The 26,244-nt window shown below is 39.4% G+C and overlaps 1 protein-coding gene across 7 annotated transcripts in view; it reads left to right on the top strand.

Annotated features, from left to right (window-relative positions):
- Window positions 1–26,244, top strand: part of adgrb3 (adhesion G protein-coupled receptor B3) — an 87,229-nt gene that overhangs the window by 41,865 nt on the left and 19,120 nt on the right. For all 7 annotated transcript variants that reach the window (XM_049736170.1, XM_049736169.1, XM_049736167.1 and 4 more), the window contains 11 exons: window positions 3,860–3,966; window positions 5,006–5,200; window positions 7,766–7,834; window positions 10,066–10,174; window positions 14,068–14,214; window positions 14,942–15,017; window positions 15,926–16,028; window positions 16,135–16,178; window positions 24,376–24,502; window positions 25,488–25,591; window positions 25,685–25,787. In XM_049736170.1, coding sequence (XP_049592127.1) covers window positions 3,860–3,966; window positions 5,006–5,200; window positions 7,766–7,834; window positions 10,066–10,174; window positions 14,068–14,214; window positions 14,942–15,017; window positions 15,926–16,028; window positions 16,135–16,178; window positions 24,376–24,502; window positions 25,488–25,591; window positions 25,685–25,787 — 1,184 coding nt within the window. The remainder of the gene's footprint in view (window positions 1–3,859; window positions 3,967–5,005; window positions 5,201–7,765; window positions 7,835–10,065; window positions 10,175–14,067; window positions 14,215–14,941; window positions 15,018–15,925; window positions 16,029–16,134; window positions 16,179–24,375; window positions 24,503–25,487; window positions 25,592–25,684; window positions 25,788–26,244) is intronic.

The following is a 26,244-nucleotide window of genomic DNA, read 5'->3' as shown; positions in this document are numbered from 1 at the left end:
AAAATGTACTTATCTTTCATCAATTAACTCATTGGTGTCTTAGGTGAAAAATATTTTAGACTTGGCAAAGAATTGCACTCACTGAGTGCTCTTCTTCCACTTAAATTCAAGTGCTACTGATGAATTTCATGTAGTTTATGATATAGAGTCATCTGAAGGATATTTTATCTTGATAAGTCAAGTTCAGTACTGTCATTTTTGTTATCTTGAATAAAAGCCCCACTTCAGTAATGTCAGCCAGTCGTAAGCCTTGTTATGTCAGGACATTCTATCATTTCCAGGGAATCAGCCCGTTGCTCAGTCTGTTAGTACAGAAGGACAGTACAGAAGGTGAATACACAGGAGTTTTGTGAGTATAATAGCACTTGGGTGCCAGATCTTTTGACCTTAGATGCTCGCATAATGGACGGCCTGATGCAATGATAAAAGGGTAAAATAAAAAAGAGCAGACATACATAGTTCATATTTTAACTACACTGGCACTTAGCACTGGAAAAAGACTGTAATGGAGAATAGATCAGGTCAGGTCAAGTTTGTTTGTAAAGTAATTAATCGCAGCAAAAGTCTCAGCAGGCTACGTTCTGAGACACTGAATGGACTAGAACCTCCAAACCTTTTGTTTTGTATTCAAATTGAGGTGAAACTCAGAGGACCTGATGCGCAAGGAGACCATGATTAGGTCTTTTTCTTCTCTCCAGGATATTTGGGCTGCTGGGACCAACTTAACAAGGATGAAATATTGATCAGCACAAGCAACGCAACTCAATTTAAGACATAAATGTAGCCAGACAGCTCTGGTGACGTGTCCAAAAAGTGTTTGGGGCATCGACGCTTACACTGCTGTCATCATCAAGGTCATCATAGAAACGGCAGCCGGTGCTGGGGCGTAAGCGACGATTCACCCATCACCGGTGACAACTGCCACCAGAGGCGGAACGATGGGGTCGGGTAGTTGCGGGCGGGTAGAATTTCCACAAATGTGGATAATGCCGCAATGTGGAAAGACAGGTGGACCCAAGCGCGCGGGCTCAGCTGCAGCCATGTAGAATGTAAATTGGATTTTGACAAGGCAGAACTACGCAGGCTAAATCTCAGTCGGAATAGAAACACAGGCAGGATGACAGAAACAAAGCTGACGAATAATTAAAGTAGAACTCATCAGACTAAAACACAAGCGCAAGCATGAAGCTGAGTGGAGATGAAAGTTGTTGGGTTTTTTTTGTTGTTTTTTTAGACTTTCTAAACTAGAAAAGTACTCTGTAGAATTCAGATTTCTGCCAAAATTGAACCATTACCGAAATTGTAAGACAAAACATTGCGGATCTTTGTTTGTCTACCCACACTGTCGGTTTCTACACTCAGTAGCAGTCTCATAATAACAAGGCTGTTGTGTTGAAGGCAACAAAGAGTCTTTATTGTGAAGCCACACACAAATACAAAGTTGAAGGATTTCTGTCTGCCTGTAACAATCTATTGAGCTGACTGAAACAACGAGAAACAAAATCTCGTCCTATCCTATCTGCATTTTTATTCCAAGATGCATCAATTAGATTACGTTTTACATGCCAACCCTCTTCGATTGACACTTATTTGTGCCGCACACAAGAAACGCTCTATCAGAATCTGGTGGAACAGTGGCTCATTTGTCCCCGATGCAAGTGGAATGTAAAGATTTTTTTATTCGCTCATCAACTTAAAACAAAAATATACATTTTAAGTTTGAGTTCGAAGGCCTTACTGGAGAAGATCAAAGGTCAAATCTCATTTATTAAAGTGAAAATTCAGGTCGAGATTGAGAACTTTACCATTACTGTCCACTTGCATTAGGGAAGTGAACGATCAAGTCCAATGCTATTGTCCAGCTTGTCAGGGTTACTCAGTCAAATAAGACCAAAAAATAAATAAAATACGGATTGTTCAGCATTGGTGGATTAGTGATTCTTGGTCCAATAGGAATTTTCCCCCCCTTAGATAATGACACCCTGAGATGTGAGCACACATTGTCGCTGAGAGATTGGACGGCACTTTTGGCAGCAATGTTTCAGAGATGATTAGCTGATCAATGAATGGCATCTTGCTGGGAGGGTGGGGGAGTCTTCTTTTGGCAGCTGATTTGGTCATTTGCCACTGACTGTGACGCCTCCAGAGCGCCTTGACATTTGATATAAATCTTTTTAGAAAAGGTTCCAATCAGTGTACCAAGAATGCTCGGAAGGATCTGTCCTAGCCTTGACATTGACAGACATCCACGGACGGAAAAAAAAAAAAAAAAAGAACGCAGTTGGAGGTACGGAGGGGTAGCTTGGGGCAGATTTTTCCAAAATATTAAAGAAAAAACAAAATTTAGCCAGACAGATATCCATTTAGTTTTTCATTTTATTTTTTAATGGTGCACGTGAGCTGAGCATGTGAACCACTCCACTAATTGTTCCCCTCAAATTTTATCAACTGAATGTTATAGAATTACATGAGTTTGCTCATTTGCATAATGCTATTTATTTTATATGACATGCTAATAATTTATATTGTCACACATACTTTTCGATGATTATGCTCCAAAGCAAAGTTCAAAAAGCTTTCCATTTGTATCAATTGCTGTTCCTATCTGCAGCTTGAATTATCAATTAAGTCTGATGTCACTCATCTAAAGGAGAGAGCAATTACTGCAAGATAACTTCAAGCTATTAAACTCTTCACAGGTACCAAAAGCTCATATGTACTTCCATCTTGGAAAAAATGAACTCTGCATCTTTACAAAATATGAAATTAGTGTAGATTAAAACCATGACCAAAAATGACCCCTACATGGATTAATAAAAGTAATGAAAAATATTTTTGGGACTACACATGATTATAAGGAGCATTCTCATAGAACCTGCCGATTTTGGTAAATTTCCATACAAATTTTCTTCAACTTGGATTCAACATCCTAGTGTGCTGTGATTCTAGAATTTGGTCGTGATTGTGGTTGCAGTTAGTGTGCAGAGCGGAACACATGTCTTCGCTCTGTGCTTTTGGGGCAATGTTTTTGTGTAGCCTAAGTGCGTGTGAGACGAGAAGGTAGTACCAGCTGCGGAGAAGGTAGGTGTATCGGAGGGGCGGCTTTGAGGCCTCTCTCACAGCGTGTGTGTTGGCATGTGGAAAAGTGAAAATGAACGAGAACAAGCAGTAGCAAAGGTTTAAGCGAGGAAGGGACGCCAGGGGAAATGTTTCTTTTTTTTTTTTTTTTTTACTGTGGGAGTTTTCCTCGGAATGTCGAGCGACCGGGTGATCTGTGAAGTGCACTCCAGCAGGTCGACAGCTGGGAAGGTGTGATGTTGGAGCGTCTATGTAGGATGCGCATGGCCGTGTGGGTGGATATTGGGTGGTTCTGCTATTTCTAGCTCGCTGTTCCATCGCCTGACAACCACCGCAGCAGTAGTGCTGCATGCTTGAATAAACTAATCTCGACTTTGCATGTTGCACTAATGACACAAGACACAATGCATATATTACAAGTCACGGGACTATGGTTTTACTGCTAATACATTTAAAAAGCACTCTCAAATGCACTGCATAATTGAATATGCAGCATAAAATTTTGATTGTGAGTGATGAGCTGCAGAACTGGACAAAAGGGGATTGTTAAATATCTTATGAAAAGAACTAATATGTCTGGCCTTTTCTCTTCTCTTCCCTTCATTTCCTGTTTCCAACTCCCCCCTGACATCGCCGCACCCTTCTGTCATTCAACTCTCCTTTGGTCTTAATCCCACCCCTAAACTCTCTGCGGCCGCATCCTCATCTCCCGTCTTATCTCTCACCCACTGTTTCCTCTTCTCCAAATCTGTCGCCTTTCCTCGCCCACTCCATCTCACAGGCACGACCAGTCGACGCTGCTCTTTGGATCACCGCGGCATGGCCTTCTGGGAGCAGCCCAGCTATGCGCGATGCATAACAAATGAATTCAGATACTTGCAGCAATCAGTAGGTGCAAAGTCAGCTCCCTCCCACATCCTCTGCTCCCAATGTATCAAAATGTAACCCACCCACCCCGAGCGCTTTCGCCCCACCAATCATCCTCATTCTCATGGCACTGAGGCTAAACATCGCTCTTTCAATAGAGTGGTAAACATTTTGCCATCGCTGGTTCTGTAATAAATTGTCTTCATTTTCTCACATTTCCCTCGTGCTTTATTGCTGTATTGGACTTAAATCACCCAGATGTAAATAGCTGAGCTACAATTACGTTGGAACCAAGAACAAAAACAGAGTCAAGTCATCCAAATATGGCGGACATGTAGCATTGTAATGCTGTTTTTTTTTTTTTTTTTTTTTTTGGCTACAGAAACATTAGATTGTGCCGTCACTTCAAAGGAGTTATGGCGTAGTCTTTGCAATTCCATTGATTAAAAATAACTTTTACAAGTCACTCAAAAACATGCCCACTTTTAAATTACGACGCCTCGTCTTTTATGTGAAGTCATTTTAATTTTTGGCATAACAGTCTTCAATATATTACGTTCTGATGGAGCACAAACAAATGGGAGCTTTTATGCCTCCTTCATGACTTTTTTTAATCGAATTTTAATTTAAAATACTATTAAACTATATCAACTGTATTTCTCAATGCAAATTGTTATTGTAATTGTTTAAAACCCTATCACTCATACAACATACAGTTGGAATATTGTAACATGTTTTTTTTTTTAATGTACCGTATTGCTATACCACTACCGATTTATATTTTATAGACTCCGAGCATAATTTCTCATTTGCAATTCCTCCCTAAACGTGTATCTTCTGCTTCAGTTAGCTCCTTTTATTCACATTGGCTCATTTCAGGCATTTGCGAAGTACAATGCAATCGAGTCTGACTCAAATATTAAGTGTCACATAAAGGGCCTCTGAGAAAATAAGCTTTCTTTTCATATTTCATTCACTCCATTTCCTCCGATGTGAAGCTGTCTGTTGAAAATGTGAAGGACGCCGATGCCCCAAGTTCTTTTCTCTCCTGTTTTTGGAGGTTCAGGGCCACCTTGCGAAGGGACAGAGGATGCTGGCAGGGGATGGCATGTCCCAGGTGACCAAAAACCTGCTGGACCTTACCCAGAGGAAAAACTTCTATGCCGGTGACCTGCTTTCTTCTGTGGAGATCCTCCGCAATGTGACGGAAACCTTCAAGAGGGCCAGCTATGAGCCGTCTTCTGATGACGTGCAGGTAAATTAACGAGTAGAATCAATGCAAGACAAAAGTCTAGTTTATTTGCACATTTGATTAAAATTGTAAAATTCTGTTCACCAGTGTAATATGACAATGTATTCCTGCAAACTTATTTTCAGTGTAATTTATGAAGACCAAATGACTGCTATGAAAAACCCAATTAATACAAAAAAATCTAGTGGTGTTATATGGGACTAGAACATACGTAGAAATTGTTCTCCCCCTGCCAACACTGTCGTATATTAGAGAAGTCTCTGAGGCAGCACAATGGCTGACAAACAAGCCTGTGGCTCTATTGTATTAAGAAGTCTCCTCCACAGCCTAAGCTGGTTCATCTCATCATGTTGGGCTTGACTGCAGTCCTGATCCTCTTTATGTCAATGATAGAGATTATAGCTAAAGCTCCACCTGCATCTTCAATAAGATAATTTATGTGCTCAGAGCCGTGTCACTTTCAAAGACACCCTTGTCGGGCCTTGGGATCTCTGCTCACGCCAGCATACGCGTGTGATTTACTCACTGTCTGCAGGTCCCGCTCACCAAAATAGAACTCAAAAGAGACAATTGTTTGTTGGTTTGATTTTAGGGCAGTTCCCATCATATTACCAAATTGCCTTCATCAAGGATGGGGAAAATCATGATCAATTAATTCATTAGAAGTGGAGACTCTGTCTTTATAATCTGTCTGCCCATTAAACTTGTTTTCTATTTCAAACCGCAGACTAGAAACTCAAGAGAAACCACATGACCACTTAAGCATTTGTGTGCTCTGTTTTGCTTCAACTGTATAAGATGCAATTAATAATGAATTCAGATAAATCGATTAATCATTTATCATGCCCATATCAAGCATTTAACATTGTGGTCGGCGTAAAATATGATTAGATAAAAATAATAAATCCAGCTCAACGTATGATGCAGTGCAGTTCTACAAACACAGAAATAATCATTTGATTAAACAAATACCTCCCTGACAGTGTTAATCAAAATAAAGAAATGTTAGCACTCTGTAGGCACGATTGCTTTTTTGTCATTATAAGATCACCCCAAAGAATGGATATAAAAAGTCTACACACCCTTGTTCAAATACAATAACCTGGTTGCATAAATAAACTGACCCTCAAGCAAATATTTTGTTGCAGCACCGTTGGCTTTTATCACGGCACTCTTAATGTAGCAATATTTCCCCTTTGCAAAAACGCTCCAAATCTGTCAGATTGTGAGGACATCTCCTGTGTACACCCCTCAGATGTTAGACAGAAGGAAGTGTTCATAATTCACTCCACCCTAGTTCCCGCTGAAGAAAAACAACTCCAATGCATGAGACTGGCACCATCATGCTTCATTTTGAAGAAATGAATGAATCATAGAATGATTATTACATCCAGACAATTATGTATACTGTCTGGCCATTTTGTATGCCTTACGAATTCTAAATATTGGTAATGTATATTGTTGCATCCTTTTGGTTTGTCAGAAAGATAACATGGGAAGGATAATTAACGGACTCAAAAAAAAAAAGAACTTGGCATCTTGTATATAACATGACATTTACTGACAATTTTCAAGGCATGTGAAAAATGAATAATAGATATAACAGTAATGTTCGAAACTCTCAGTGGTCCCATGTAGTCTCCATGAACGTCTCTAATAATCTACGGGAATGTGTCGACCATGTGTTGAATGTGTCGACGGGCGACCTTGAGCCCATTCAGCCATTTTCTCACCATAAAAAAAAAATCTGTGAAATGAGAAAAGCATTGTGTCCATGGTTATTACCGGAGGTCTTTGGGGTGTGTGGGCCGACAACAGTGCAGTCGGATAGTCAGCAGCCCCCCACTCCAACTCGACCTCCCCACCCCCCCACGACGCGTCTCTGCACTAATGCAGTGTTAAAGTGGGCACATTACCACCAGAGGGAGCATAAGCATTCAAGTAGAAAACAAGATAGCCTGTGTCAAGAGATGGAGAGGGAGAGAGCGTGAGAGAGAGAGAGAGAGAGAGAGAGAGAGAGAGAGAGAGAGAGAGAGAGAGAGAGAGAGAGAGAGAGAGAGAGAGAGAGAGAGAGAGAGAGAGAGAGAGAGAGAGAGAGAGAGAGAGAGAGAGAGAGAGAGAGAGAGAGAGAGAGAGAGAGAGAGAGAGAGAGAGAGAGAGAGAGAGAGAGAGAGAGAGACTCTCCCTCAGGCACGCCGTGGACCAGACGAAATAACAAGACTAAGGATCAGACTGAGGTCCTATTACGACCGCAGGCATGCACCCCAAGCATTCCTGACTCTCTCCCGCTGAACAAGACAATGCACACAGCTGCTCAAACATTCCCTTTCATCTGTTTTTTTTCCCCCCATGGTTGCAGCTTGTGCTTATTTCCTCCAGCGTTCAATATTTTTGCAGCAAGCTGCAGGGGTGCGTTCAAGGAGACTGTGTTGTGTTGCCCCTGATACGCCATCGCACATACTTATGACCTCATAGTGATGCATAGAAGGAGATGCTGCTCATTTTAAGCAACTGAGAGGATTCACATGTGTGATAGGGTTAATCATATTTACTGTCATATTTCCACAGAATTTCTTCCAAATCATCAGTAATCTCTTGGAGGAGGACAACAAGGAGAAATGGGAGGATGCACAGAAGGTAGGCATGTTGCAGTGAATAATTCAGGTCAGCATGAGTGTTGTGCACTTAAAAACTCACGCAATGTTGTGCCATGTCACCCATAGACTTAAATAAAAGTCAGGTTTGTGCTTAGATAACGCTCTGAATCACAGGGGTCATTTAGCAAGTGTCCTCAGATAGTGCATGTGGCCTCATTTTGATGGTTACTTCCGCAGATCACCACTTGGTGGCAGCAACACCGCCACAGAGACTTGTCCAACCATAAAAAGCACTGCAGGGCTCTTTCATTCTCCACATTGTTCCACATAGCAGATACAAATCATGGCAATTAGGGTGATTAGACCATTACTTAAGATGAATTTATAGCACTCTGTTGCACTTCGGGCTTTATGTTTTATTGATTATAGTGCAGCAGCTAAAAGTCAGTCTTCCACTCGCGTGCCTCTCTCTCTCTCTCTGGCAAACAAGAGAAATTGGCAGTTTTTGGGAAAATCACAGGATGCATATTTAAGGGCTGCAGCACTGCAGTAACGATGCTCAGCTCAAAACAATACGCTCCCTCGCAACGCCGTTTATCTATGAATAGTAGCTCCTGGCTAAATCTTCTGTTGCACCAAGTCAGAGCTTTGGGAGATGCCGTCTTTTTAAGACAGCGGCTTGTGTCGGTAAGCTGAAACCCCCGAAAACATACACAACCTAGACAAAAGATGCCATCTGTGATAGATGCAAGTCTGGAGAGGGCATCTGCTCTGATGCCGCTGCCAGATCCACCTGAATGAGGTAACACTGACACTGACACAAACTGAAATCCAGTTACATCACTTTAGTGTTGACAGCAGTTGCCTGTATAGACTGCATTTAAGTATCTATTCATAGTAGCTGTAGTTTGACAGGGCCTATAATTTGCTTGTTTCTCTCACTGAAATTCAGTGAAGCAGAATGTGCTGAACAGATTTCAGGAAATGCAGAAAAAAAGGAATTTTTGCTTAATTTCCGCCAAGTTAACATTCACACTCTATTTTGCTTTCGACAGAGAATGCCGGGACTCACAGTTGTAATTTTTCCGCACTTGCTGCCTTGTGTTGCCTTAATGAGTGCATGTCACTCAATTTATACAACGCCCACACGCTATTATGCGTTAAAGATGCAACAAAAAAAAAAAAATCACCTTACTGTGGATCACTATATAGTCACCTCCTGTCACTGTTACCATGGCGAGGGAAGCAAGAGCTTTGTCTAAAGATACTCTATTGCAGTCATTTCCCTGTGCTGCCTTCACATCTTTACAGTTGCCATGGAGACTAGTGAAATACGTACGACTGAGCTGTGCGTCAAACATGCCGGAAGGGGCGATGCAATGTGCTTTTCTTTTTACCACACCCACCCCAACTCCCGCTACTGATTTGACTCTCTTAGAGGAGAGCACTTGTGGCATCTCACTCACACAAGCACACACACACTTACACATACATAGCTCTGCCTAAGGTGCTTTCCCAATATAAACTCAGAATGAGGTGCTAATTGCTAAATGCCACTTAAAGGCCTTTTTTAAATTACTTGAGAGCCTCATTTTATCCTCACACATTTGTTAAAATAAAGTTAAAGTCGTTGTTGCTGTCAAATCTCGTCATTCCTTGTCAAAGCCTGGGCTTAGAAGTGACCTGTCAGTATATGAACGAGCAGCCCAGATAGTGGTTTCATCTCTTCCAGGGCAGTTCTGGGATTGTCTTGCATATGATTTATTGACCAGAAGGGAATGGCTTACACTGCGCCCCCAGTGGCAATGGCTGAGCCTGTGGAGCTGTCCATGGTGCTGACTACAAAGCACCACATCAAACATCCACGTTCATTTAGTGACTTAGCTGTCCGTGTGTATAAATATATATGTATGTACCCTATGACCAGTATGGGGTGTACTCGGCCTGTCAGGTAAACGTTACAGAAAACAAATAGATTAAAAAAAATAATAAAAAAAAAAATAAAAATAAAACGCTCTAGGCCTACCTAGGATTCTAGTATGTTATAATGTTCAAATGCTAGACCTCATACAATAGGGCACAGTCATCTGCTTCAGTAAGCATTAACCGCAGGCTTATTTCTAATCACATTTGTATTTGGATTTGTTTTGACTTTATTCCCCACATTTTTTACCCCCACAGACAGACTCGGTGTGTGCGAACTCAGAGCAGCAGAGTGGAAAATGAGGTGCTTTCTCTAAGATTTATTTAATAATTTGTTGTCTGGTGCAGATCTATCCCGGAGCGGTGGAGCTCATGCAGGTCATCGAGGAATTCATCCACATCGTTGGATTGGGAATGAAGGATTTCCACAATTCTTATTTGATGACTGGCAACTTAGGTAAGCCTCCGAGCTTCTGTTTCTACAACTATCATTAATTTAGAAGAAATGGTGCGTGAAACACAATGTGGAGAAAAACTGATGGGGATCAATAATGTTTTATAAAAGAGAGCTAGGGGGTGTAAATGCGCTAGATTCTCATGAAAACACACATTCCACCAATGATTGGTGTAGCAACTATTTTGACAGACACATTTTTACAGAGCCATAAAAAAACAAATCAGATTGGTAAGTGAGTTCATTTGTCAATAAACAATTGACTACGTTGACAAACGATATCTAGCAAGAATATTGTTAAATTAGCAAGATTTACAGAATTAAATAGCACTTCATGTACTCTAACACTTGCCATTCACACAGCAGAATAAGTCGTAGCAAGTATAGTATCCGCTTTGTATTCAGTTAAACAGGCCCAGATGTCACACTGAGCAAGTAGTGAGTAATTTCTGAATACACTGAGACAAGGCCATTATTATTTCATAATTAATGGTTGGTGGATATCCAAGAGATTATTTCTTGCTTACAATTGGTTCGATTAAGGATGAGAAACTGAGAAAAGTTACTGTCATCTTTGACCATGCATTTCTAATTAAATAAGTAATTCAGTTTTCAGCAGAGCACTTCATCTTTCAATCAGTTTTTGAACGATTTAGTCATATTCTAATCAAACGTTAATAGCGTATTTATGGCAAATGTGTGCTCTCTGTTCAACTGCGATGCTACCAATCCGTGTAATTAGAGCAGCACAATGCATATCATGTACTAAAGTGCAATTTCAGCAATAACAAGATTGTTTGAGATGTGGGAGAACATTGTGGGCGTGTCTGATAGAATGTTATTGAGCTGAAGTGAAATTACAAGTTATTCAATGTAGCTGTAATGAGCTTGAAAACCATTTTTAATGCACCACCGGTTGTAGTGGAGATTAAAACGCCCCTTCTTTGGGACAAAACGTCTCTTGATATGAGTCTTGGAACAATATTTCTCCTCGCTAATGTTCTCATGGGTTCTTTTAGTTTGTGTCGCACTGCCTCGTGGATGATCACGGGTCTCAGTGGCATTTCATTTCTCAGTCATCCATGGATGCCGCCTCGCTGGGATGGAATAATGGAACAGCGGTCTTGATTTATTCATGCAAATGAGTGTGAGCATGAACAGCTGGGCTGGTAGGCAATTCCTCTAAAGGAGTCGGATTTTTTTCCTAGCTTGTATTCTTTACAGTGGCCAGCATTTGACCCACTTATAGGAAACACTCGACACTCTGAGGCTCTTTACGGTGTATAATTTCCATCATGATGGATAGGAGACCCCCAAGAAGAGCGTTGCAAGCACGATGCAACAAATGCACACAAAAAATGAAACACATTAAGCAAAGGACACTTGGAAAGAGGTTTGTGTGTTTGACATTTTTGGACCATTTATTGGTTCTTCTTTCTTCATCCAATTGGGCTTAATGACACTCTAGTAGCAGCTTTTAACGTGCCTGTGTGACATGTAACCAATTCTAAGATTTGACAGGGTAACATTAGACCAGTAGTTGATGATAAAATTGCAGCTTTTACATATATCATGTTAACAGCACACTGACAGGCGATTGAAAGTTACATTTCAAAGAAATGAAATCATGTCCATAAAACGTGCATTAACAACCACGACTATGCGTTTGGTAACAAAAGGCTTTACTTACTACAATGTTTAGTAAAGTGTTGTTTTTCAAGGGAAGAACATGGTGATACGTGCACACATGTACATCCTTCACATTCTTTAAAATCCCTCTAGAGGACTTTGTTTAGCATAGCATCCACAGTCAGAGTTCCATGAAATAAAATGTGCACATGTGCAGAAGTTTGCCCAACATGTTAATGCGGAACACTAACTCAGTTCTCTTGCAAAGTTTCAAATGCATTTTGGGTTCATTGTGAATTTTCACCTGAAAGCCCACGCTCTCTATTTTTTATTTTATATTTGTGAGTAGTGTAGTTAAGGCTGAGCCGCATTCAAACATAATGAGCAGCGCCATAATTCCCTCATGTGAAAATGAACCACATTCTCGGTGCAGTGAATCGCATCACAATCGTGAATGATTGCTTTATTTGTGCTGCCGGGCCCCATCCGTCAGATGCAAAGCCCCGTTTACATGCAGAATTACCCTGGGCTGTGAAAAGCAGCCTCTCCTCTCCTAGTCCTGCTTTTCATGCTGTGACCCATGACTAAAAAGACACCCAAACGGCTGCCGCACCCGGCATCTGGCACCTCCGTACGCACTTGCTGCAATGTGATTTCATGGCCGCTCCTGGATCATCCCAAACATACAGACACGCCTTCTCTCGTCGCAGTCTTCATCCCAGCATGGAGCCTTGCCAGGATTTAAATGGTATTGTTGGCAAAGAACGATGAACAATGGGGCTTTTGCATCAATGGAGATTAGCCTCACATTCCCCTCTCTAAAGCAGCACCTGACTGGCACGGCCTGTGATAGCAGGTGGAGAACAGGCCAGCTTTATCCTCCACTTGTAATGCCGAGGCTGGTTTTGCTTGATCTGGAGAATTGCCGCGGTGCACGGACAGACCCTTTGTGGCACCTCAACAGGGAGGTGAGAAAAGGAAAGAGCGATTAAAGAGATTACCTGTATACTGGTTGTCAGGTGCCACTTCGAGCTCGGATTAGGTACTTTGCTATTGGGAGCACATTTACGTAAGCAACAGTAAGGATATTTTTTATTTTGCTCCAGGGCTCCCTCTCCAGTTGTCTGGTTTACCGAGGTGAAGTTTGATAGTAATAATTCCCCCAAAAAGTACATAGTACATTTTATTTAGTCTGTTGAACAGCCACTATCTGGCTAAATTCAAACTCACTGAAATCCACTCATTTGTAAAAAAAAAGTTTATTAACGTAAGAGCACTATACACCAATATAATTGTTTGTGTTATGATAACATGTAATAAAATAAAAAGATGGGTTCCTTATTGCTTGTTTTTACAATATGTAAGAGTAAAGCTAGGGCTGACACTAGTAGTAATGCAACATGAAAAGTAGGTGGCCCACCGTACTTGCCAATTTTGGGTTTTGGAAAATAGAGATCATTTTTATTGGTGTATTGGCCCTTTTTTTTGTTTGCCTTATATTTACCACATGAAGGAAAACTATGTGTACAGAGCTGCTTTTCTTATATTCAACAAATTAGTCTGTTTACTATTGAGGACAATAGATAAATATGCTATTTTTAGTTATGGTTATGAAATGAGTACCAGATAAGGCTTAATAATGAGGCTGCACTGATGATACCAGTTGAGAACTATTGTGATAGACCGTGAAATAAGATGTCTTCGGTCGGCATGGTAATGACAGAAACACTATTCACATAATTATAAGACAGAGAACCATCAAAACGGTTTCTGTTAGTTTAAGCTGTTATTGCTTATAAGGCTGAAAGTTATTAGTAGTATAAATTAGATTTATATTCCATGTACTTGCTTAATGGAGCCAATAGGAAAATGGGGTAATGGGATGTTTTGTTTTCTCAGCCTGGGTGAAGTTAATCTTGCTTTTCCATTGCATGAATAATTGTTTGTGTTTGCTTTGTTGGAAAGTTGAATAATAATATTCAAATCAAATAAATTTAGGACTGAAATGGTAAAATCTGAGTGTTGGGTTTCCTCGACTTGGGGTCATCATTAATATTTAATTTTCAATATATGGTTAAGTATTTGGGTTAAAACATGGAAGACATTTATGGAAAAGGTTTAACAGGCAGATTTGGGAAATAATAAAACATTATTTCTCAGTTCATTGGCATCTGACCAAGCTGAGAATTAAGTGGGCTTTAAATTCACACAAACTGCTCTGAGTTCATCTATACCGACCTACACGTTTAACTGTGTTATTTGTGCAGTGGCCAGCATCCAGCGACTTCCAGCCGTGTCAGTCATGACTGACATCAACTTCCCAATGAAGGGCCGTAAAGGCATGGTGGACTGGGCTCGGAACTCTGAAGATAAGGTGGTCATCCCAAAAGTCCTCTTTGTCTCCCAAAGTGCAGGTTGGTCTCCCAATATATCACAGAGCTTCCTGAAGCTATAGAAATAATCTCTTAATCGTATATTTATTCAAATATATTATTCAGTGCAGTCGCTTTCCTATTTTTCAATTCATTGCCTATCGAGTTTATTTCCCACTGACTGCATAATGACAAACCTGGAGGCCATTATTAAAGCTGGCAAATAAAAATCACATTTCTTAACTTCAATCGAAGGAGTTAGGTCAGCCTTGCCTAGTCGTGCTTGTTCACTCACAGTCGACTCAGCAGTTCCTGCTTTCTTATCAAGTGCTTGCCGTTTAGGTTAATTGCTGTTATCTCCCTATACTGGAATATATCACAGATAACAAAATAAATGCCTACAGAAACTGCACCACATTTGTTATCCCAACTGTTCTCATTCTTTTTTGTTTTGAAAGTTTCACAGTTTGGATGAGTGAAGTAATAACTGGCAAAAAAACAAATACGTATGTAATCATAATCTTTAGAAACTCTACTTCATAATTTTGAGTATGATTTTAGCATTAAAAGATGATCATTGAAAATGCATTTAAATTGTATATCAGGATGTGTATGATACATGAACGAATGAGCTTTGTATTTACTTTGTAAAATTACATACATTTCTCTCAGTCATTTTCTTGCAATGTAATAAATTTACTCCTGAAAATGTTTTTTTTTTATTATTATTAATTCTGTTTATCTATTGTTAACTCTTGTTTCCCTTTAGACATGGAGAGATCCCCTGTTTTCATTTTAGGAACAGTTCTTTACAAGACTCTTGGCCTCATGCTACCTTCACCAAAGTAAGATCACTGTGTTTAACTTGTCTGTATTTTCAACTGAAACCCGAAGAACGATACAAAAGTTTTTCTCTTTTTTAATCATTAGAATTTGCTTAGTAGTAATTTCTTGGAGTTGTAGATCAACTCCCAAAGCCAGACAAGCCATTGGAATGGAAGCAGAGCAGCTGGCCTTTTGCGTGTACATGTATATGCTGGGGATGTTTGTCTGCAAGTGAGATGTGACAGTGAACTCTCTCAGCAGTAAAAGCAGATCAAAACCAAGTGTCAGACGAAAGAAGGTTCCCTTTCTGCCCAAATGTCAAGCTTGCAAAGTTCTAAAATGAACACAATAACTTCTTCCCTCTAAACGCAGTCATTCAGGTGCACTCAGAGTGGCACACTGCAGAGTTCAACAAAAAGTCCATTGATATTCATTTTACAGTATGTTCTGAAAAGAGTTTCAAAGCGTATAAAAGGTCTGACAAAAATATTCTTAGCTCCATCGGTGTTGGAAGGACAGCCTTCCTTTGTGAGGCCAGCAGTTTCCAGCTTTGCTTCTGCTCTACTCTAAAAAGCAACTATTCTGTTGAATCACTGGTAATGACTTTGAAACAGCACTTTAGTAAGTAGCACATCTTAAATAAGAGAGGCCAAATAAGCATCATGTTCATTCTGGCAAACATTAGGGAATCCAAAAGCTGTCCAAAATGCTTCATGGTTGTCTACAACTATTTGCGTTTATAGTTCTCCTTCTAAAGGCAATGTTTTTGATATTGCTCTTATATTAGACTCCTATGAGATTGCGCCGGTTAAAGTGTCCAGTTATTGTACAACTTTCGAGGTAACAAACTAATAGAAAATGTTGTCGACAGGATAATTCAAACAATGACATTTATTCATTCTGTCATATTTTTTTGTGTGCGTTTCAGGAACCACACAATTGTGAACTCCAAGGTCATTGCTGTCACTGTCAGGCCAGAGCCTAAGGCCATCCAGTCCCACCTGGAGATTGAGTTGGCTCACCTGGCCAATGTAAGCACAGATTCACACTCTCCCAAACCAAAGTTTTCATGTGGTTTAAATTGTTGTCATCATTTAATTGTTCGGTAAACATGTTCCCCAATTCTATGTCTTACAGGGAACACTCAACCCTCACTGTGCACTGTGGGACAACAACATAATGTGAGTAAAACTGCATCCCACTTATTCAATTCCATGTGAAGCTTTGAGAATTGTTCAGTGAAGCCATCAAGTTACAAATTTATTTTTGTATCACTCAGGAAAAAGGATTTTGGGAATTTTGGAAGTAATTTATCATTACAGAAAAAAATGTATAGCTGTGAAGTCTTATTAAGTCCTGAATTACTGTTTAACTGAATTATTTGATTTTTGGAGGCAACTGCTATGGTTTTGAAAAAAAAGTAAATCTCTAATGGTAGGTTAGTGCGATAAATTAAACCTGGAGCATGTTGTGAATGGTGTAGACATGATAAATGCCAGACCTCTTGAGCATATTATATCCAGCAGTATTCAAAATCTTTTTCCTGATGCAGCCTACTATTATCAAAGGGTTTACAAGAAGATTGGAAAGGAGATGACTGAAAATTTATTTGAGGTTTATCTTGAATTGCAGTACTTTGGTCTTTGTGTGTCGGATGTATTTGAAAACTTATAATGTCGATGTCTTAATAATAATGGAGATTAGAAAACAAACAAGATATTTGAGCAGAGAAGTTTGATACCAGGATTTCAATTGTCAATTGTCACGATCCTGTTGGCTATAAAATCCAGTTGTATTCATTACAAAACATTTGTGGCTGGTAAAGTGCTGAAAATGAGATTCGAACACTCACTTCATCAACACGAGCCACCTTTTGTTTTTCGAAATGAATTCTTGTATTGACATTCAATAAGCTTTCCTACAGAAACTACGAGAATACTGCCAACAAACTTTGGATGAAGTGTAGTCTTGTGTGGAAACAAGAATAGCAAAAATATTGTGCAGAGTTTTCAGTTGAGGAGCTGCTGCCACAATTACATCAAAACTAATATGAGTCAGCCATGACTCATGACAGTCACGCCTTCAAACCGCAGCTACAGTATAGAAGTAGTTACGCAACTCTGCTTTTACATAGAACAACATTAGATCAATATCCTATTAGCCAGAGAAGATGCATCAATAAGGAAATGTGGATTAAAAAGGATTCACAACACTCAAGACTGCACCATCCATAGTTTCAAAATGAGTCTTTCATCATCATCCAGTCTGCATGTCCTGATTTAGAATTCTTTGTATTTATTTTTGATGTTGGTTGATCATGCTGTGCTGGCTGACTCTGCTTTTGCCAGCCTTCTTGCAGAATGTGGAGCATGTTACTTGAATGGTTCAGTCTGCTCAAATGGACAATTTTCATGTACTGTATTGGATGAAACAGTTGCTGCTTGTAGCCATTGCACAAAGGAGTTCCATGACTCAGTGTTTTGAATGTGCTGCACAACATTGAAGCCCACATTTTACATAATGCAAGCTTACTGGATGATGACATTGTTGAATATGCTGTAGCCTCTCAGCCCACATTTAGTTTGTCTGTGTGTGTTGTAAACACATGCAGGTGCCTCTATTTTGTTCCCTTTTGTATCTTTCAGCAAAGTAGCTCATGTTTGCATAAATTTTATTCAAAATGATATGAATTTAAAGTACTTTTTGTCATCCTAAGTGACTTCAGGTTTTATTGAATCAACCACTAATGGAATTATGCACTATATGCATAGACAAAAACATCTTCTTACCTGATCGTAGCTGTACTTTTACATAGCATAACCAACCAGTATCATCATCGACTGTGCTTTCACCTAGAAGTGAATTTGCATTTATTAGAAAGCCATAAAGGAGCATTCTCCAATGAGGATGCAATTTCTACAGCAAAATATCTTTGATTGAAGACATTTTTTCCTCTCTTGAGAGCAGCTGGTCTATTTCAAAACAGAAAAGACACAACTGGGACAACTCCCCATGTGTTTGTATGACTTTCAACAAAGCCGGTGTTTATTACCTCCATTATTTTATGATCCACACCCAGTCATTTTTATCGGCAAATGACTCCGCGGGGTGATTATCGTTGCACACAGTTGGCGAGTCCGATTAAAATAGGAGATGCTTTCATAAGACCGTTGAGGAGGGGAAATATACCATCTGTCAGACATGTTGTTTTAAACAATACAAGCGTGTGAGGATGGGAGTTTTGTTTATGTGTAGCTTGGCGCACTGACTAATTGTAAGCCTGGGTCAGACCTTGTGGATACGCCTGAAACCTATGAGGCTGTGTGGCAGCTGTTGCGGAATGTTTATTTACTGGATACAAAAGAGCATTCAAAATCTAATGTTAGAACACAGGTGATTTTTTTTAGAAGGTGGACTACAGCCAGGTCAGACGCTTTCAAAGGCTTTATAGATAGAAAGAAAAACCAAATCCACAAAAACACAGATCATGACAATTAAAGTAATACAAATACTGTTATATAACTATGGGGGTGAAATGTATTTAGAATGTACTGTATTCATGATTTCTTTTTAAATGAGATCATTTTTAATAATCATTTATAAATCACCAATAGGTGACCCTTGAAGTAAAAATTATACACTTAAAATTGTGATAATTCAAGTTGCACTTTAAATTTTAAACTCACCACCTATTTATTTATTTATTTATTTATTTATTTATTTATTTATTTATTTATTTATTTATTTATTCATTCATTCATTCATTCATTCATTCATTCATTCATTCATTCTGTTTACGTTTAGTCTGACCCAGATTTGACTATATTTAGAAATGTAGTCCTTGGTTAAAAATTGTGTTAATGCCAACATTTAAAGGGTCCAGATTGTCTCAAATAATACTTAAAGGCAGTCCGAATTCAGAATGACATTCCAATCCAGCCATTTTTGCATTTCCCTGCCATTTAAATCTTCAAATCTACTAAATCTACGCTGACCACAGTGTTTCAAGCCAAATGATTATCTTCTTGATTTTTAAATTGTGCTCCTTCATAGATTATCTTCTAAATGTAGTAAAAGGTTTCGCTAATCTGGAATTTGTCACGTCAGGATTAGCCACATCTCACCACTGTTTTAACATATTTCAAAAATGCTCAGCATTGCACATGCTAGAAAAAAATATCCTGCTATTTAGCTGTTGTTTCCTCCTGTTTATGTTAATACATTATGATATAAAACCAAATGGGTTTTGCAATATGTTTCTTTTGTTCATTTTAACTGCAATGCCAAGACTCATGCTGGATTTACGAAGGATTTACTCTCTGAGCTACTTAGAGAGAGAATTTGGTGTGTTTTGTAAGTTTGTAACAAAATGAGACAAAGCACCTCTATCTTTATAGTGGTTGAGAAGGATTTGTAAGGATTCATGAGGTGATGTTAATTCCCATTTTTCACCTGCAACATTCATGTATAAGTGAAACTTTGGCGGAGCACTTCTACAAGATGTACCTCTTGAATATCATACAGAATCAAGGCTGATCAATAATTCACATTTGGAGTGGTGAGAAGCATCTGCTGCATCTTAATTCTGGCTTGAGGCCAAATGGGCCACACTGCAAGATGAGTCCAAATTTAGATTAAAGATGCAAGATGAAATTGTTCTTATTAACGGTGTTGCGCTGGAAAAATCCATCAATTTGTATCCATTAATTTTATTTATTTGTCAAAGTGATTTTTTTTAATAGATTTTTCTACATTGGGTGTTGCCAAAAGTCAGGCAACTCATTTTTCAAGAAAACGGTTATTTTCATTCTGTTATGAAACCAAAGACATAAACCGAATCATTTCCACATTGTATTTTGATTGAAAACAATGGAGACTGAAGTGACAAGCTATCATCCATTTGCAGCAGTGGCATTATCTCAACCTTGTCTGGGGCATTATTTGCATGTCACATCGATGACCGTATGGGTCAAGTAATCATTGTCAGAGCGGGCGTCCTCTCCATGACGCTAGCTTGCCAACTCAGCAGGCTTATGCTCGAGGCAATGTCCTATCCAAAGGGATGAGACATGGAAGGGGACAAGGGACGTGTTAGCAGAATCAATCGATGACTTCAATCATGTAATGAAATTTATTATAAGACAATTATCTCATGTACGATAACTTAATTTGAAAAATAAGGGGGGGCATGGAAGAAGTACTAAAGCTGTTTTATAAATTACAGATGTAGAATCACGGCTGAAATTTGGTGATGCATTTTAAGAGTTCAAGATACTCCACTCTAGTTTTACTCTGCGGAAGACTTTTTTTTAATTTGGTTTCAATTGGCTTCACTTTGACAAAGAGCCTATTCAATAGTTTCACTCTTTTGTCGCTAGGTTTCTTTGACATTTCCATATCTGAGTTCAGTCGCTGTCAAAATTTTGACGTCACAGTCATCCCAATTGCCGCATTTGCACCCCAATGTGCCCTTGATCTGATTTTGTCTCTACGAGAGAGAGAAAGCTTTTGTTGCCTTTAGTTTAGGCTTTTAATGGAAAGTGCACTGCAGATCAGAAATGCACAATGCTATCCTTATTTTGATGATATCTCTGTCAAATAGAGCAGAAATGAGAGGTGAGTGTGCTGCCGCTGCAACAAAATTCTTAACTTTTTTTGCAGTAGAAAAAGGTGGATGAACTGGCAAGAACTTAAAACTGCTATTATTGTTTTTGCACGTGAAGGTAACAATATAACCCGGCTCTTTTTCTGTGAGGAAATATAGCAAATGAATTGCATATGCAAAGAAAAGCATAGAGTTTTGGGAACTATTTAAGGAGGGAATTTAAGGCCTGTGTGCTATATAAGGCCTTTGAGGGCATTTGATCTGTCTCACCATGCAATCCTAAAAACAAATCAAACCTCAGAGGAACTCTTACAAAAAGCCCCAAAACATTTAAGCCACAAGTATATCATAATGAGCATTTACTTCGTCTTGCATCATATTTCCTTTAGAAATTTAATATGGAAGTCTACTCATAAATGGCTCCTGATTAAAACAAAACAAAAAAGTTCCCTAGCCCGGATTTAACTCTTAAATGCAATTTGTAAGGACCTTTAGGACATGGTTTGGTGATGTTTGTCTGAAAATGAATACCAACTGTGCTTAAAGGTCGACATGTCTTTCTGTCACATTGCGGTCATGTGTCTTGTATATTAACGTCTAAAAATATTCAACAGGAGCCTTGTCCAATCCTGTCACAAATGTCACTCCTGGACTTTTGCCAGGTTGTCACAGGCACCTCCTGGTCAACAGGCTGTATAAATTAAGCATGTCTTCATATCAAGAGTGACATTCAATAGTCCCAAGTCAGCATGCACCGCGATGGTCATAAACTATAGCCAAGGTGTCAAATATTAATCGTCAACAAGACGGCCTCTCTGGCCCCTACAGAAACTTCTCCAAAGTTGAAAATGATCATGTGCAGTTCTCACCAAGGGAGTTGTGACTTCATTTCAAACAACAAGTCATCAATCAATACCTGTGGCTGGTTGAAGGCTGTGAGCAGCACTTCATCACAGCCCTACATGGAATTACCTGAAACAAACAAGCACAAAAAGTCAGCTCAACAAGTACAGGAAATATTTGCTGATTTCCAAACAGGCCTATGTTTGGCTTTCATTGATGACTGACCGTGTCTAGACCAATCTCCCCTTGGAGTCATGCAATTGTTCTCTGACTGGCTTGGATCAACACCTTTTGGGTGGTAAAAACTAAAAACAAACAAAAAAAAAGAACTTACAATTCGGCAGCACAGACTCACACAATTATCTGGAAAGGAGTTTTAAAAAATAGATCTGTGGCCCCAGTGGAATGAATCCATGCTGGTTGAGGGGTCTTTTGTCGACTAAAGACCACTCAATCGTGTCTTTTAGTCATTTCAAAGGTTTTGCAGACCTCTTGGGTATAACTGAAGGTTATTTGCCAGATAGACATGATGTGTTTGTGTGTGTGTGAGAGAGAGAGGGAGAGAGAATGTTGAGTTTTGCAATTGCTTTGATTTGTACATTCATGGTTTAAAGTCCACCAATTTCCAGAGCTTGAGCTGAGAGATGACGTGTGCCTGACTGTTGCTATGGTGAGGATCCTCATTGACAGCCAGCTCTCCAATCATGTCCACGGCCTACATGATGCCCACTTAAAATGATTTTTTTTTCTTTTTTGCAAAAGTCGTTGAGCCAAAGAAAAAAAGGGATTTTCACGTTATATATCATAAGTGGATCCACACTTTAGCTGTCCACTCAGCTTAATTAATTATTATCTTGTCAGGCTCAGTCAGATGAGTCGTGCTTAAAAATGATTTGAATCGGTCCAATGCGTCAGCTGAATAGCAAGAGATAAGAAGAAACGTGTAGCACTTGTTAATTCAAGCTCTGGAATGGGAAGAAGAGATGATAAGGGACCACATAGTAGATTTTATTTTATTGATGTGTGAGTGTGAGCAGACAGGCTGGAGCTGCTCAGCCCTTTTGGGAAATTCAGACTACAGTCTCCACTGTCCCTTCCTGGAATAATAAACACTGCTGCCATATTGATCAAATGACACAGCAGAGGTTGCTTGGTGCATTAATATACACCTAGCAATACACTCACAAGTCATAACATTAACCTGCAAGATTGATTTAGATGTGATATAAAAGCTGTATCAAATAATGGGCCTTTAGAATGATGCTTAAGTTTTTGTTTGCACTGTCAGGCAGTTATTGTTTGCTTTTGTTGACGTTGCACTATTTTCTATTCTTTCTTTTTTAGCTTACGGGTAAATAATGCATGAATCTCAATAACAACGTTCAGGGATATACAGGAAGTCGTTATCTATATATCTTCTTCTGATTGAATTTAGGCTCGTGTAGCATTGGCAGAGATCTGTGCTCTGGAGTTTTTTGTTTGTGCACTGCATCGTTAGGTTCAAAATATTATACACACATTGTTAGACACCACTACGAACTAAAAGGGAAGGAAATAAATACATTTTTATAGATAGATAGATAGACAGACAGACAGACAGACAGACAGACAGACAGACAGACAGACAGACAGACAGACAGACAGATAGACAGATAGACAGATAGACAGATAGATAGATAGATAGATAGATAGATAGATAGATAGATAGATAGATAGATAGATAGATAGATAGATAGATAGATAGATAGATAGATAGATAGATAGATAGATAGATAGATAGATAGATAGATAGATAGATAGATAGATAGATAGATAGATAGATAGATAGACGTAGATATAGATGGATATAGATATAGATAGATATTAATATGTTTTGTCAGGAAATATGTTTTGGATGTTGTGACACGTAACAGGTGATTCTCAGCTCATATCATATGAAGAAGTTCACAGTCACGGAGAGTTATTGATTTATTTTGGTTTATTTTATTTTAAATTTATAAAAAAATATCTATAATATAAAAAGTAGAAATATTGGTGTGACAATTAACGACTCAAATGAAAATATGAATAACAAACAGAGGTGCTCCCATTCCCCAACACAGTCATGTGAAGTGGATACCGGTAGCAACCATTCACATAGCTCCGGCGGGGTGGTCTCACTTTTGCGGGGTACAAATTTTACTCGCTTCTTGCCAAGGGATGACCACCCTTTTAGTCTTACGATGACTTTGAGGAATTATCCCGAAGCATTATTATCCCCGCATTGGAAGTGGATCCCCAGCCGAGTCAACACAGTCCGCGATAGCGCGCATATCTGCTCTCATTGGGCCAGCCTCCCCCCTTCTCTGACGCCGGCTAAGAGTCGCGCAGCATCAGTCTGATTCCAGGGTGAAAAATCCTTGCTAGGAAGCGTCCAAAGGCTGCTAATTAAAGCAGTGCAGGGGGAGGGAAAAAAAGCAAGGAAAAGAACGGAATAACAGGTGCGTAAAGAGGGGGAAAGCGGCCGCTCGGAACGGAGGCATGTGGTTGGAATAAAAAAAAAGAAAGAAAGAGAGAGTAAGAGAAAGGAAGCACAGGAAGCGATGCAGGTAAATATGACCGCTCGTGTTTAAGCGTTATTGATAACTGCGCGGTATGTTTATGTTGGAATCAGCACCGGGGTATGTGGACAGCTCCCTTACCAACCCCCTCCTCCTTTCCGCCGAAGCTCTCTGCTCTCTTGGCGCTGTACAGCTGCATGCTCCGAGAGCTGCGGCACTTTTCTTTTTCATTTGTATATTTCATTATTTTCTGTAGCCCTCGCGCATGTTGTGGCCGTATGAATAATAAGAGTATTAAAAAAAAAAGAAAAAAAAAGAAGAAGAATTGCGTCTCGTCAAACGCCACATGTGGAAGGAGCGTGTTTGAAAATCGCCTTCTTATGGTTGCAGGAACGATTCTTGGGGAGCTTGGTCCACAAAGGCGTGTAGAACTGTGCTGACAGATGCCTCGCATACAAAATGCTTATGTGATCGTGTGTCTACCTTCGCCATTTTGGCTCAGCAACCCAGAGAAATGGTAAGTGATCCGTCGTTCTTATTCATTATTATCTTTTTCTTTAGGGTAGGATAAGAAAGGGGGCGCTAATCCAGTTAATTCGATGCTGAGGGTGGAGTTTGTGCGTGTTTGTGTGTGGCAATGACGGGGGGGTCTTTTCTAGTCTATACACAGTAACTCTGTGTTTGTCATCTAACACGCGTTTTTCCCCAAAAATAAGCTTAAAGTCGCTATACGTTTTTTTCTCTATCCTATCTTGTGGCTTTAATAATGCACGACAATGGATTGGAAAAAAAATATATAGTCCCAATTTGTTTTATTGGAGAAATTAACCGTGAGAACATAGAGTGCTCACAGTACAGTACAGCCTGGCCTGCATTGGCTTGCAGCAGAAGGTCCAGAAATTCCTGCTAGGCCCCAGTCACGCTACTTAAAATTAATAGTATTGAGCATTTTTTATAATAATAATAATAATAATAATAATAATAATAATAATAATAATAACAATAAATTCACATCAGAATCTACAGTATTAGTCTTTTATGTAACATTGCAATGCAGATGGAGGAGACACAGTACATAGTGTGTGCATTACATACTTGCATGTTTAGTTGTAGTATTTATTCACTTCCTCTGTTGCCAGCACTCCCGGTTTTCTTGTATACCTGTTGTACAATGACAATAAAATCATTCTATTCTATTCTATTCTATTCTATTCTATTCTATTCTATTCTATTCTATTCTATTCTATTCTATTCTATTCTATTCTATTCTATTCTATTCTATTCTATTGACACACCTAACAACGCATCACACACTCTGGAGCTCCCCTAGAGGGAAGGGTGAATACAATGACCACTACACAAGCCACTTCTTCAATACACATGAACAAACATTATGCACCTATTGTGCCGTGGCTTATTTTGGACTGGTCCCCTCTGTGTGCATCAGTAAATATTGACTGTCTCGCATGCACTGTTGGATCTCCTGCTGACCTGCTCCACAGACCATGGAATACTCAGGGGTCCCATCTGTGACGCTGATAGTTGGCTGCGGTCTGTCATGCCTCGCCTTGATCACGTTGGCGGTGATCTACGCCGTGTTATGGAGGTAATAGATGACTGCTCCATGATGACAAAATGTTGAATTATGTGTCTTCTATTTAAAAGTGCAGTCTCATTTTTATGTCCTCTGCTTCCTTAGATACATCCGCTCAGAACGATCCATCATCTTGCTTAACTTCTGCTTATCTATCATCTGCTCCAATATATTGATCCTTGTGGGGCAAACACAAACACACAATGTGGTAAGTGTCATTTGCTCATTTCCTGGTACTAGCGCCTCTAAAGAGATTTATAGAGGTCCAATGATTGTAAAAACAAACACAATGGAATCAAATGAATGCAATTTAGGGAGTTGTACTTGACATGTTAAGCTTGGGTTTGATGTCACAAGGAAATGCAGCATTCCCTGTAACTTTTCAGGGCTCTTATGGATGCTTTGAACTTTGAAAAGTAGGGCCAGGCACTGTACAAGCAATCAAATTCTGCCCATATCATGCAATTACTTTCCCAAGTCTTGAGCCAATATGGTGTATGACTTGGAAATTGTATGCAACTAGCAGGGGCACAAATAATTCAGCCGCAACTGCTTTGCAATCTAAAGCACGACAACATGACATCAAATACATGCACCGCCTCTCCTGGTAGTATTATTATTATTATTACTATCTCCCATTTCTTTAACCATATACATATATATAA

The sequence above is a fragment of the Syngnathus scovelli genome, chromosome 12 (assembly GCF_024217435.2).
Source record: "Syngnathus scovelli strain Florida chromosome 12, RoL_Ssco_1.2, whole genome shotgun sequence".
NCBI classification, from domain to species: Eukaryota; Metazoa; Chordata; class Actinopteri; order Syngnathiformes; family Syngnathidae; genus Syngnathus; species Syngnathus scovelli.
This window is presented reverse-complemented; position numbering and strand designations above follow the sequence as displayed.